Source organism: Phaethon lepturus, unplaced genomic scaffold (genome assembly GCF_000687285.1).
Source record: "Phaethon lepturus isolate BGI_N335 unplaced genomic scaffold, ASM68728v1 scaffold15361, whole genome shotgun sequence".
NCBI classification, from domain to species: Eukaryota; Metazoa; Chordata; class Aves; order Phaethontiformes; family Phaethontidae; genus Phaethon; species Phaethon lepturus.
The window spans coordinates 15683-29393 of record NW_010517265.1 but is presented as its reverse complement, the minus strand read 5'-3'; the positions used below and the strand labels follow the sequence as shown (position 1 = coordinate 29393).

The 13711-nt window shown below is 43.0% G+C and overlaps 1 protein-coding gene across 1 annotated transcript in view; it reads right to left on the bottom strand.

Moving 5' to 3' along the window:
- Positions 1-251: 251 nt before the first annotated feature.
- Positions 252-13711, bottom strand: part of LOC104627932 (amine oxidase [flavin-containing] A-like) — a gene marked incomplete at both ends in the record, with an annotated part of 20921 nt that continues 7461 nt past the window's right edge. Inside the window, 6 exons of the mRNA XM_010296346.1 lie at positions 252-348; positions 1640-1799; positions 3116-3265; positions 5120-5261; positions 8775-8866; positions 10145-10249. Of these exons, the coding sequence (XP_010294648.1) occupies positions 252-348; positions 1640-1799; positions 3116-3265; positions 5120-5261; positions 8775-8866; positions 10145-10249 (746 nt within the window). The remainder of the gene's footprint in view (positions 349-1639; positions 1800-3115; positions 3266-5119; positions 5262-8774; positions 8867-10144; positions 10250-13711) is intronic.

The window sequence follows — 13711 nt, the reverse complement described above, 5'->3', positions numbered from 1 at the left end:
CACAAACTACAGCTGAATTCAGCAACTCCTTCCCAGCCATCTCCTTCGTATTAGGCTATTTGCAGCAGAAGCTTCACCTAAAAGCTTATACAGACTAGAGAGGCACAAGAGGCTTGTCAGAAGTGCTGTCCTCCATCTATGAAGACTGTGGGAGTGGGCACCACTGATGTAACCTGGCCATTTCCCCTCTTCCTCCTCCTCCCACTCCTTCATACAAAAAGAAATACACATCTTGGCTAGAAGCTCCTAACCCCATAATGGCAGGGAAAGTTCCATCAGGTTTTGTGTCATCTAAGGTTATTCCAATTGGAGACTCTTCATCCTCAATGATGAAGGATCCGCAATAACCTAAGGGAGGAAAAGAAAACAAAATGATTGTCAGAGAAATTTGTTGAAGATCATTGTTTCTGATAGTAATGAGCAAGGAAAATTATCCATAAAAGGAATTGTACAGTAATTCCTTCATGACCAATAATACCTACATGTCTGAAGTGTTTTTGCAACAGTCTCTCTCCTCTCTTCCCTCTGACTCTGGGAAATTTTGTGAATTTATAAAACCCATATTTAAATTCCATTATTACTTAGCAAGGAATTTCTGTGGATTGTTGCAAGTCCCTTTGGCTTTCTACATTTGGGGGAATAAAAATTAAAAATAAACAGATCTATCAAGAACTATGATGGTTCATTCCATGAGTAACTTTGGCCAAAACAACAGCAGCAGCAACAAAACCCAGTGTAATGCCATCTGGTCACTGCAGGCTCAAATTTACACCCTGTATTGATTTTGATGATGATAAGACTGTCAGGAATGTTGCCCTGTAACAGTAATGCATCAGAAACATGGGCTGTATAATCTAGTATCACATCAGTATGTGTCAGAGGAACATGCAAAAAATCCCATATAGATAACAATGTATAAACCTACCTACATTTTGTTCTAATCCCAATGGCCGGTTTATGCTCTGAAACATGCAAAATTATATTCTTTTGATTAAGAAATATTCTTGCCCACTGCAACTCTTGGTATCATCACATAGGAAGTGGAAACTAATCTGTTCATACAAATAGTTCTGGAAATGGTATCAGTTAAACCTGAGAAACACATGATGTTGCAGCACATGGAAAAAAAAATCTTGAGTTAAACAAAAAGCTAACCTACTTTTTCCTGTCCTCTGAGAGACCAAGTCTGTAGAACAGAGGATTAAAAGCAGGGAAAGGTCTTACTTAGACCTTAAGCTCTCCTTGTCATCTACTGTAAATTCTCTTTGGCTGTCCTATCTCTGCTTGCAGGGAGAAGCAGGGACCTGCTGCTGCAGTGTCACTGCTTGTGTGCATTGCAGGTTTCAGCAATGCTTCCCAGGGAAACATTGCTTACTCCCTCAGTCGTCCCTCCTCATCTAGCAATAATGAGATTTGGGATCCTATTTGGGTCCGGGCTCATCTTTGGGACAAAGCGTGCACTCAAGCTTGGAGGAAGAGCTCTCCTTTCTAAGGAGCTTTACTTTTCACTTTTCTGTGTGTTTGGTTTGGGGGGTTTTCACATTTACCACCCCCCCCTTGGATTTATTTATTGATTGACAGCATAGCTTCAAAATTTGCATTGCATGGGGCACCCAAGTCCTTCACTTTCCCCACATACCCTTCCTCTCCCAGAAGGCTTCCCTGTAGTACACCATGCATTTTATGACACATCCCATAGGCAAATGCTGAATTAACTGGTTTCTCTTTGGGGGCAGTTCAGGCTTGTAATGAATCTTCGTTGTCAGGATCGGAGGGATAGCACTGATCACATACTTGCCCTGAAACATGAAACACAGTCAGTACAGACAAGGTGCTGCCTCTCACTGAGCTTGCCCTGCAGGACACATTTGAAAGATGCTCTTTCTTATTAGTTGTTTACAGCTTTCCCACACCTGATATTGCTGCTTGGCTTTCCCACACAGATATTTCTAGGTAATCAAAATAATTCTGCCATTCAGAAAAAGGAGCTGGGAAAAACGTGTTGTTTTGTGATTAGATGATTCTTGACAGCTTTCCAGACACTACAGGACCAGAGTTGAAACTTGGCTGGAGACAGGTGGGGAAATGGGACAAGCTAGATCTTAGGGCACGGGTAAAAAGTCCTTTTATCATCCCCAGGAAAATATGACCTCCATTTGTCCAAATTATAAGCTGTTAAAAAAAATAAATCACTTTTGTGCATGTTCACAGGATACTACTTCAGGACAAGCAACACTGATGGTGATTTCAGCTTTCCTGAACACGTCCCATCCCTCTCACAGGTCTGGTGTCTGACCACAGCTATGAAGGATGCTCTGCTTTGGGGCTCAGGGTGACACTATATCACAACAGACACTGCTGCTCTCAGTCACTCTCACGCTGCTGGGGCTGCTGACTGTAGGAAGCCTGTCTCCTCCGACTTGGCTGCTGCTCAGCCACCATTGAGGAATAAGCTTGTGGTTGAACTCCAGGGTTTAAAAACCCCTGAGGAAGGGAGAGAGTCCCTCCTCCAGGACACCTTTGGACAGGCTTCTCTGCCAAACAGCCCCTTCCCTTTCTCCTAGCTTTCTCTAAATACCCTCCAAACACTAACACTGGTGAGATGGGGGTCTTGCAGATTGTGATGGTTCTGCACAAACCCCCGTGGCAGGCTGGGCTCTGCATGTAGAAGAGAGCTGCTGCCCTGTGGGTGCCATCTGCAGGTAATCAAGTACTGATAGAGCATTTCACAGCACCACTGCACAGAGGCAAAATTTTACTAAAAGCATTTGAAAAGCCTTTTTTTTTGTTCTGCAAACCACAAACTTAGATACAAACAGGAATATTATTTTTCTTTTCTTTGAAATAGTCTCAATGAAGAACTAAAATGTAAAAATATATAGTCACAGAAAAAGTTAAGGCAGAAAAGGCAGAGTAATGACAGAAACTAACTAGCAGAACATCAAGAAGAGACCCAGTTATAAATAAATCCAAAAAGCAGGTTTCACGGAGTATCAGGGTGGTCTGAGAAATAGACACACACAAATGGGTACTTCCTGATTATATCTGGCTAAGAGCTGCAGCAGATGTATTCCTCCACTAAATGAACACTCTACTTTTATTCTGATCAAATTACCTCATATATCTCATGGTTTAGAGTCTCCACAATGACATTATCACCTGTCTGATCAATAAGGACCACAGGTTGCTCCAGTTTAACTCTTCCTTTGAGGCGTTCCATTATTTTCTCTGATATCTGCCCAGAACCTCCTTTAAACTTCCTCTCCTAAAAAAACAAACAGAAAAGAAACACAAACGAAAAATCACCAGCATTAATCACAATGACACTGAATATGACTTCTGCTCATAACCAAGAAACTCCAGGCCAAATCTGCAAGTCCTAAGGGTGCATAAAGAGGCCCAGGCTTTCAGAAGAATGAAGGCATAAACCTGAGCCTCAGTGGGGATTGCTGCCTAAACCATTTTTCACAATGGCTTCCACAATTAGCTGGATTAAAGACTCTTGAAGCCTGGAGAATAAGCAAATAGAATGCATGTATTTTAGCTAGTATAAACATACCACTTCATTAAAAAGAGGTTTTGTGTATTTTACCGATCACTGTGCTACCAAAACCCTCATGTGTGACAAAACCACCAACTTGCATCTGTACAGCAAAAGCCTGCACCAGCCCAGAAGCAAAACAGATCTTTAACTGTTCTGGCCTCAAGTGCAGCAGGCAATGAGCTTTATCTGTTCCTGGGAAGACACAAAGACATTGCTGTCTGGAAAAAAGCACAATCTGTGACACATCCTTGCGATGTCTGTGCAGAGGCTCAGAGGAAGCACTAACCCTCCTTTATCTACCAGCCACCAGCGTTATAGCAAGCAGCTCACTTTTACATATAAGATGCTGGTACTAGCAGGGAGGAAAGGAGCCACAAAGTTTTGTGCTGAAAGACTGCAACGGCTGCCTAAAGAAGTTTTAGAAGACTCGTCATGGGCGAGTCAGAAACCCTTAGTGTTTTTGCTCAACTGATTTTGATTGGGGTGAGGGGAGAGGGAACAATGGTAGAAACCAAAGACAACTTGCCCCATCCAGGCACAAAGAAAAGGAAGTGCTCTTCCCAGGCTAGCTTTCCCCTCTCCAAGTGTCTTGTTTAGCTATGAGTATCTTGGGATTAATTTTATTTTTGATTCTTGCTGCAACATCTAGCAATTGCTGACGTGGGACAGCAAGTAAGGCTGAGGAGCTCCTGAGGAGGAAGGCTTCTGGGTCTTGCTCCTACCTCAGGGCAGCATTAGCTCTACTTACATCCTTTCTGACACATGGTTGTCTATTCTTACCCCAATGGACAGATGTTGATGGAGACTTCGCATCTCTCCAAGCAACTTCTCTTAATGTTTCCCTATCCTGGCACACTTGGAAGGGTGTGGTATTGTCTCCATTTTTACTGTTGATAGCTTAAGTCTGAAATGCTGTGTGTGCTTTCTGAGGCTGCATTAACTGACATAATAGCCTAGTAAAGGGTGCTGACATAGCACATCCAAATTATTTTGACAGCCCCCTCTCCCCTTTTCTGAAACTTCATCCAGAGCAAACACATGAAAACCATGATGTTCTGCAGGCAACCAGGCACCTGCAACAACCAAGGTGAGAAACAGTCTGAAGTAGCTCATAAAATATGCTACCATGTGAGCTGTCCCAAGAAGGAAGGGCCTTTTGCTATCTACTTCCAACTCTTGTCATTAGAGCCTTCAATGCCAAAAAAAGTATTTCACACTGAAGTACAATTGCTTTGAGCTCTTGAAAACATTCAAATGTGCTAAGTAACCCATAGAAAACAAACTGGCAAAAAAGCAATAAAAGAGCAACAAAAGGACTGTGCTGAAGCGAATGCACAGGAAAAAACAATCGATTAAATTGTCCCAATTTATCCCAAAGCCTAGCTAATAAAATTTGTCATTGTACAGAGTTAGCTGAGAGAGCTGTTCCACCTCATGAGAGCATAATTGTCTCCGGTGTCACATGAACTTGGTGTTTCATACTCTTTTCATTAATTGCAGGGCTTTGACGGCTACAACACTCCACTTGCTCTTTATGGTTTCAAGAGAGGAGGAAGAATATGAGACATTTTGTACCTGGCCCCCATTGGTGATGGAGAAAATCCTGGCTGTGCCCCCACACTGCCTCACGTACCACAGGAACCAGAGCGCAGAGACTTCATGAGGCTCAGATGTGACATTGACATTCACAAACAAGGTGGCAAATTCTTTAGCAGCTCTGCATAAGACACAAGGGCAGAAACAGGCAGTGAGTAGATGTGACTTCCTGACTGCTTTCAGGATTTTCTTTGGTATTCTCGATAAGGGTTGCTTTCCCAAAGTCAGAAAAGCCAAGATGATTTATATCTCTTTTTTAGTCTGTAGCGAAACTGTTTCAGTAGGTTTATATCAGCACCTCCCTCCCAAAGCACTTACCCTTTTAGTTAGAAATCCCACTGATTTCACCTTAGTTATTTCTTCAAACAGTTTCCCAGCTGCTGTTCCTTTCATCAGAACAAATATTCTTCTCACCAGGAGAATGCATTTGGTAACCAGCTAGTGAAATTCTTCTGCATTCTCCTCCATGGGGAGCTCATCAGGCACATCGTTTCCAAGGTCTGATGGGTCCCGAGGGACTCAACTAGCCATGCAGCCAAGACATTCCCCATCTCCCATGTAACACTGCTGCACAGACCTTTTGTGAAACCAAGAACCAGACATGGTAGGTAACCCAGAGAAACCAAATTGGCAGTCATTGCTAGAGAGGGTCAGCTGTCTACCATAATAAGTACTGTGAATGTAAACAGAATTACAGCAACAGGAGATGAGGACCTGTCTATTCACATTTCTTTCATTTGGGGCTACAGATTGCTAAGAGAATGGAGATCATTTTGCAAAGAAGGTGAAAGGTCTTTGACTTGGATGAAGTTTCATAAAACAACATAAATTTATAATCATCTGCTAAGGGAAGGAACTTTGCAAGTTATCTGGGCTAAAATATGTAACTTATAAACTTTTATAACCTCGTTTCCCCGGGTATGATGAAGCCCAGACACCTCTATTTCATTAGCCAGGATATGAAAACATCCTGCATGCAAGAACCCTCTGCAACAATCCTGAAACCACTAAGACACTAAACAGTTGCAGCAGGTCAGGCTTGAGAAATGTGAAGAGTCTCTCCAGGATCAGTAGATGCTGATCTGTGACACATGACAAACAAATCTTCTTTTATAATCTTGACCCAAGTCATACAGAAAATGCTGCAGAAGAGCTTTTCTGTTTAGGGCACTATGGTTTTTAACTATGTGTAGAAAAACACATGGCTTGAAGATCTAAAATGACTTTTTACTGAATTTTTGAATGTGCTTCAGCTAAACACATCCATTAAAACTGGAGTGCCACAAAACCCTTGGCAGTAGAAGCAGTCTTGCAGAGAAGCGTGTTACAGGAGAGATCACTATAAACCCAGTTCTGCTTATACTCCATTGGCTCCCTGACTAAGGGGAACACTAAAAACTAGAAAAGGAAGAGCCAGTGCACTTGCAACAGAAAAAGTAGTTCAAAAGTGACTGAGTTTGCAGGCAAATGGCTCTTAAAAGTAATTGTAAAGAAAACTACAATGCCACAGAGAGCAAAAGAAAGTCCAAATGGCTGTACCTTGTATCACATGGAGCTGGAGCAAGATTTAAGCTGGTCAGATCATTTCAAATGGAAAATTTTGATCAGGAAGCTGCAGGCACAGTGCTTAACCACAGTCAGAGTGAAAGGGCCAACAGAGCACAGCCACACAAATAAAAGACACTGAATGCAAGGGAGGAGAGCATTACAGAATAGCACAGGGACCAGCACAGCAAGGGGGGATACAAGTGCTCGTATCAGAACACTTCTCTTTGCCTTATAAAGAGAATTAATTGAAAAAAGAGAAGGAAGAAGAGAGTATTTCCAGTTGTCATCACCCCATATTGAATATTGTGCCTTTTTTATTCGCACAGTGTCATCCCTCATAGACATATCACAGAATCACAGAATCACAGAATCACAGAAACACTAGGTTGGAAAGGACCTTCAAGATCATCAAGTCCAACCATTAATCCAGCGCCACCATGTCCCCTAGACCATGTCCTGAAGCGCCACATCCACACGTTTTTTGAACACTTCCAGAGATGGCGACTCCACCACCTCCCTGGGCAGCCTGTTCCAATGCCTGACCACCCTCTCAGTGAAGAAATTTTTCCTAATATCCAATCTAAACCTCCCCTGGCGCAACTTGAAGCCATTTCCTCTTGTCCTATCGCTAGTTACTTGGGAGAAGAGGCCAACACCCTCGTCGCCACAACCCCCTTTCAGGTAGTTGTATAGAGCGATAAGGTCTCCTCTCAGCCTCCTCTTCTCCAGACTAAACAACCCCAGGTCCCTCAGCCGCTCCTCATAAGACTTGTGCTCCAGACCCCTCACCAGCTTCGTTGCCCTTCTCTGGACACGCTCCAGCACCTCAACATCCTTCTTGTAGTGAGGGGCCAAAAAACACACTGGCCATTTTCTAGGCAATATATCACCTCGGGCCCTCATCCTACCAGCTAGGGTTGATACTCTAGGACCTGCTACTCACAAACAAGGAAGATCTGTCGGATGCTGCAAAGATGATGGGCAGCCTTGATTGCAATGGCCATGAGACTGTGGAATTTAAGATCCTGAGAGGAGTAAGACAGCAGAACTGCAACCCTTGATTTTTGCGGATTTTATCCTCCCTGAAGGACCTGCTTGGCAGCATCTCATGGGAAACTGCCCTGCAGGGCAGAGAGGCCCAGGATATCTGGCTGGCATTCAAAGACAGCTTCCCAGGAGCAGAGGGAGAGTGCATTGCAATGGGCAATGGGAAAACTGAGCAAGTGCAGCAACAGGCTTGCTGAGACAAACATGGAGGACCCAACCGGGCTCAGGCACTAACCAGCCAGGGAGGTGAAAGGTAACAAGAAAGTTGCCTCAGCTTCCTTGTTTCCCTCCAAGGGTTTTGGAGGCCTAGCAGGCACTACTACTGAAACAAGAAGCAGCACTTGAACATCTCCAGAGTTTCCAGAGCCAACAGCAGCTCACTCCCCGCTCCTCGGGTCTCGCACTGCCCCATCCATTGAGCAACCACTGGAAAACAGCTGCCCTCTGGCACAGCGTGCTGCTCTCTGATGTGCCAGCGGCATCCGCCTGCTCCGCGCTACACACGATGCAGCTCACGCAGTAAAAGGAGACACATATGATAACTGCACAGGAGAGGTCATAGCTGAGTCAGAGGACATCACTCCTCAGCTCCTAGCCTACCACAGGGCTGAGGAAGCCCCCTCACCTCCTTCTGCCTTCATTTCTGTTAAGTGACCTTTATTCATACCTACAAAGCAGAGTTTTGTCTACATGTTGCTTTTCCTAAAGACAAAGGCACATGTTCTCCAAATGAGTCAAGTGAAAGTATGGTTAGAAGAGTCCATGCTGTCACTCTTGTGTGCGTGGGCCTGCTGAGGCAAACCCCAGGTTTCCCCAGCACCTTTAATCCCATCTGCCAGCCAACACAAGCTCTGAATACCACTTTATCCTCCACAGGCCCTCACCCACCACCTGACAACAGCCCAAAGACCAGCCTCATCTCAAACACCTCCTGCTCTCTCATCACCTATACTCCAGCTGTATGTAGCTGTACCCCAGAATTTTGCAGGGAGCCTATCATTCTGCAGCTGCATTTCAAAGTGAATAAAGAATTATATACTTGGTCCAGCAAATCTTATTTATCAGCTCTTTCATGGTCATTTTGTCCCATTCTTCAGCATGTGGAGCATCCCATGGTGCTTCAAGAGGAATCTGGAGACAGAGGCAAAATATTCAAGAAATTATTCAGTACTATATCATTGCCTGGTCATAGCTAGTTAGTAGCACAGAGTTGATTGATATGTTGGCCAGGAGTTGCTTTTTGTCCCCTGCACGTGGCTGTAAATTTGGAATAAATTCACTAAATGGCATAGTTTCCATTCACACCTTTGGGCATGAATTGTACCATGACCACCAAATCTGGCTTTGTCTGACCAATGAGCTATATCCATATGTCGGGACTCATCTGGCCTTTAGTCGTCCAAAGGTAAGGTGTCGATTCTAACTGAGTCATCTTGGTGTCCTCTAACACCTGAGGGAAAAACTCTTTCTCCAGTCAGAGATTCATTCAGTTACAAGAAGGTATCTCAAGGCCCCCATGTCTTTCTGTTAACTACAGAGGGAGCAAAAATGTCTAGATACTATTAAATTATTTTTAGACAGTTTAATTCTTTATAATAATAATCCATTGCATGTAAGTACCATAACATGTGAGGAAACTATCGTACATTTGAATCTTTTAAAAAGATATATTATTTGACAAAAAAATGTGTAGTATCATGCACAAATTGGATTCTTCAAAACCACATAAACCCGATGCACTTTGTAGGAATACCATTAGTTATGCCTGAAGGTTATTTTAAGGTAGGGCCACTGGTTTGCAGCCAAATTATAAGGCAACTGTTAAATATTTGAAAGACAGCATGAAGCTCCAGGGGCTACTTTTTGCACACAGGAAGATCTGCAGTTGTACTGCTTGGATTTTGAAGGCGTGTACTGTTTAAGAATTTTAGAAATAAAATTACTATGAAGCCAAACTGGAGCCCATCTTAGGCAGCTACAAAAAAGAATCACCCTTACTCAAAAAGGCTCTCACAGGGGAAGGGGAAAAACCCTTCTCATCTCCCAGCTCGTGTAATGGTTTTCCCTGGCATGAGAAAGTACATACACTGAGATTCAACCCCATTTTTTTCAGCTATCTTAGACATCTCCAGATCTTTTTGTATCCTCTCACAGAATCATAGAATGGTTTGGGTTGGAAGGGACCTTTAAAAGTCATCTAGTCCAACCCCCTCTCAGTGAGGAAGCTGTGTTATTCCGATAGTTCCTGGGCAACATAGATATCCTTCCTGATGGATGTTTCTTTTTTTTTTTTTTTTTTTATGTTAAAGAAGCAATAAAAAAGCCTGCCAGAAACAACACAAAACAAAACCAGACTTACTTGTGCTGACATGAGCATTGTAGGAAACAGATGCAATTTACATCGCTTACCTCTTTTCCCAGCTTGTCCATGGTCCTCCACAAGTTATTGTAATCCAGATAAACTAAGGGATTCCATGTTGAAGGGGAAATATTTGTGAAATAGTTTGACTTTCCCTAAAATACACATAAGAACATAAGCAACTGAAACACAATGGAGCATATCTTCATTACTCATGAAAACAAAATTCTGTCACCATCATCACATGGTTGACCTTTTGCCCCAAAAGACCTAGCTTTTTTTTTTTTTTACCCTGCATATGCATGTAAACATGGAATGCATGAAGCTAAGAATGCATGAAGCTAAGTATGAGGGGAAAAAACAGTTAGGATGACATTAAAAAGGTCAATAACACTTTTTTTTTATTCAGAAGGGATGGGGAGGGGTACATTTGTTCTGAGCAGGTTGTCAAATTCTGGGCTAAGGATACTCAAGCAATGGACAAGGAGGTAATAATCCTTGTTCCTAGGCATTCTTCATTATTACATATGAATGAATCGAATGTTCTCCTGCCTGCTGAAATGTGCATCCTAAAAATCGATGGGTCTAAAATTGCATGCATTTTAAACTTTTAAACTATCTAAGCACCTTTATGGTACACCTCACCCATAAAAAGCAAACATACCTCTCTATTCTGCCAAGTACCTTGGGAGAAACCTAGCCCAGCAAGATCAATGGGAAAACACATTTTATCCCCTGAGAATTATGACATGCCAACTGATAACTAACACAGCCTAAAGTTGCAGTACTTGCTGCTCTCTTTTGCATGTAAAAAACCATCACTTCAGTAAGACTGGAGGAAGACCAAGGGCAGGAAAAGCTGGAAAAATAAATTTTTTTAAGTTGTATTTTGTCCAATACAATTACAAAGTCCAGTGCTAAGAGACCTGGAAGAGGCTGAGACTGAATTCAGGAGCCTGAAATAGTTCACAGGCACACTAACTCCTTGTGCAGGGGCCTGGATCTGTAAGAGGTGGGAGCTGATCAGAGAAAAGCCCAATTCTAACAAATTCCAGGGGAGAAATCCCCACTGCCCATCAGAGAAAGCACACCAAACAGCCTTATCCCCATCAGTTTTTCAACCCTTTCTCTTGCACAAGTATCTCCACAGCAGGGAGCAAATCTAGCCCAAATGACTTGGAGCTGGTAAGTTATTCATTTGTTTTTAATGCTAGTTTCCCAACTAGGCAGAGGAGCTCTGGCTGCATGTTTCACAGAGGAGCTCACTGCAAGCAGGCAAGGTCTTGCAATATTCCATTTTTAAACAAGTTTATAGTGTTCTGGGTGTATTATTTTGAGAACTACTGTTGCCTTAACAGAAAGGCAAATAACCTATTGGCTTTGTTCCCATGCTAACACAAGGCTGCTTGACTGACCCACAGGGTTTATCTAACTTCTTTTTTCATTTCCTGATGTGTTGAATGCTTTCCTGCAGACCTCAGATTTGAGTCCTGCTGCCTGCCTGGGTTAGTTACCCCACGCCAATTCAAAGGAAACAATATCCCTAAGCACCCTAGTTCAGTGGTTAGAAAGAAGGCAGCAGAGAGAGGTGTGCTCTGCAAGGTCTGTCTTTTCCCTGCCCAGGGCTATACTGTGGCTTGTAGCCATAACTACAGGAATTAAGCCCAAGCCACCTCACTGTGACACCACCCTGTTTCAAAGAGGAGCAGACAACTTTGCTGGTCTTGAGAAAGGCAAGTCTGGCTCCTGTCCTCTGTGCTGAGATGAGCTACAGGTCAGGAAGCACAGGAGGAGCATTCCTTGTGCCCCAGGGCAGGGATGGCTATCGCCCTTGGGCTGTGCGCACCGCACGCAGGCAGATAGAGCATCGGTTCCCCAGGGTGTGAGCCCTCAGGTGGGCATCCTTCCCTGCTCAGTATCTCCAGAAGGTCTAGCCTTGCAAGCACTGCGATGCCTTGGACTGTCTGCAATTCCCATGTCTGAACTGCAGATTTATGGCAATCTGCACAGACTTAGTGACAGACTTACTTGCTGCATCCTAATCTCTTAAAGTTAGATGAAGGAAAGACTAGATGGCCAATGTGAAGAATTTCATACAAATACTCATCTTTTGTCAAGTGTTACCTTGCTCTGAAAATCAAAAGCAAAGAAATAAGCAAAACCAGTCCTTATTTACTAATATTACATATACCAGAGCTGGGTGCTGCAGCCAGGTATTAGAGGACCGCAGTTGCATGAGAAGGTTAATACCACACCCAGGCCCTAATGCCTTTACCTTTTAGGGTCTTCTACTAAACAGAAGGTGAAAACAGAGCACAGTGTGACCTTCAAGGACCTCTGTAAAAATAAAAAGCTATCTGCCTCTTCTGGGAAGGAAGAACTCCAGCACATCTGCCTATTCTCAGTCCTAAAGCATTCTTGATGAATTACGGGACAGTAGCCACAGAGCAATTTGGCTGGAAAGAAAGTCTGGGGCTCATAAGAAAATCTTGGAAATTTGAAGTTACAGATTTATGACAACAGGATACAAATAAATTCCTGATTGATATCAAAGCAGTCTGCATTATCAAGCTAACTGATGAGAAAGAATGAACAAACAAAAAAAAAAAGATAAACAATAGTTACATATTTGAATTTTTCAAATAAACTGTAACTACAAAGGAAACCTGCCCACACAAAGCAATGTAGTTTTTAAAGTTTGCAATATATGGAATTTTTCCACACACATATGGGAAAAATTCCTTTCAGAGCAAAGAAGCTCATGAAATCCCTCCAGGGATTTCCACTCTCCCTTGGCTGCTTCAGCTGCTAGGATAAACCATTTCCCCACTTTCCCCTAACTAAATCCAAGCAATATCCTGGAAAACTTCAGAAAAAGCCAAATTTAACTGATTACTATGGCAAACAAAAGACTAAAAATCTCTTAATCTGGAGATGCTGGGGATTATATATGGTTGAATGACTGTCACAACAAAATCTAAAGCCATGTTTAGTCATTCCTCAAAACACTCTCCCTCTCACCTCTGACAAAACCACACAGCATTGCAGACTTTGGAGACATGCCCTTGGGAAGAGACTATCCTATCTGGTCCCGGCTACACACTCCCCAACAGCCATCAACTGGCAGAAATAGCAGATATGACACACAGACAAAAGTTTTAGTCATAGTTTTCAAACCTGAAAGGCAGCAGCTGGCCCACTGCTGACAACATATTAGCCCAAGAAGCTGAACACATCTATCTTTCCAATTAATATTTAATTTCTGAGACAATGATCCTTTAATATCAAATCAGCTCTTTGCCAACACATTTTCTATCATCTAGGAAATACCACAGGTGCTTGGGATCCTGGAGCATCTTTAATGAATAAGAGGGATGCACCTATAGCCAGGAGAGCACAATCCCTACCTGGCCAACTCACCATCACAACATGATAACAGTGTGTAAAATGTGCAAGCCCTGAGGTCCCTGAGCACTCACCAATCAGTTAATAGCCAGGACTGCACAGTTTGTTTTCAAGGGGATTCTTGTAGATGTGGGATGTAAGAGAGGGTTCAACAACAGATCCCTAAAACAAAGGGCATGGTGACTGCACAAGGTCTCAAGAAAAAAGTAAGG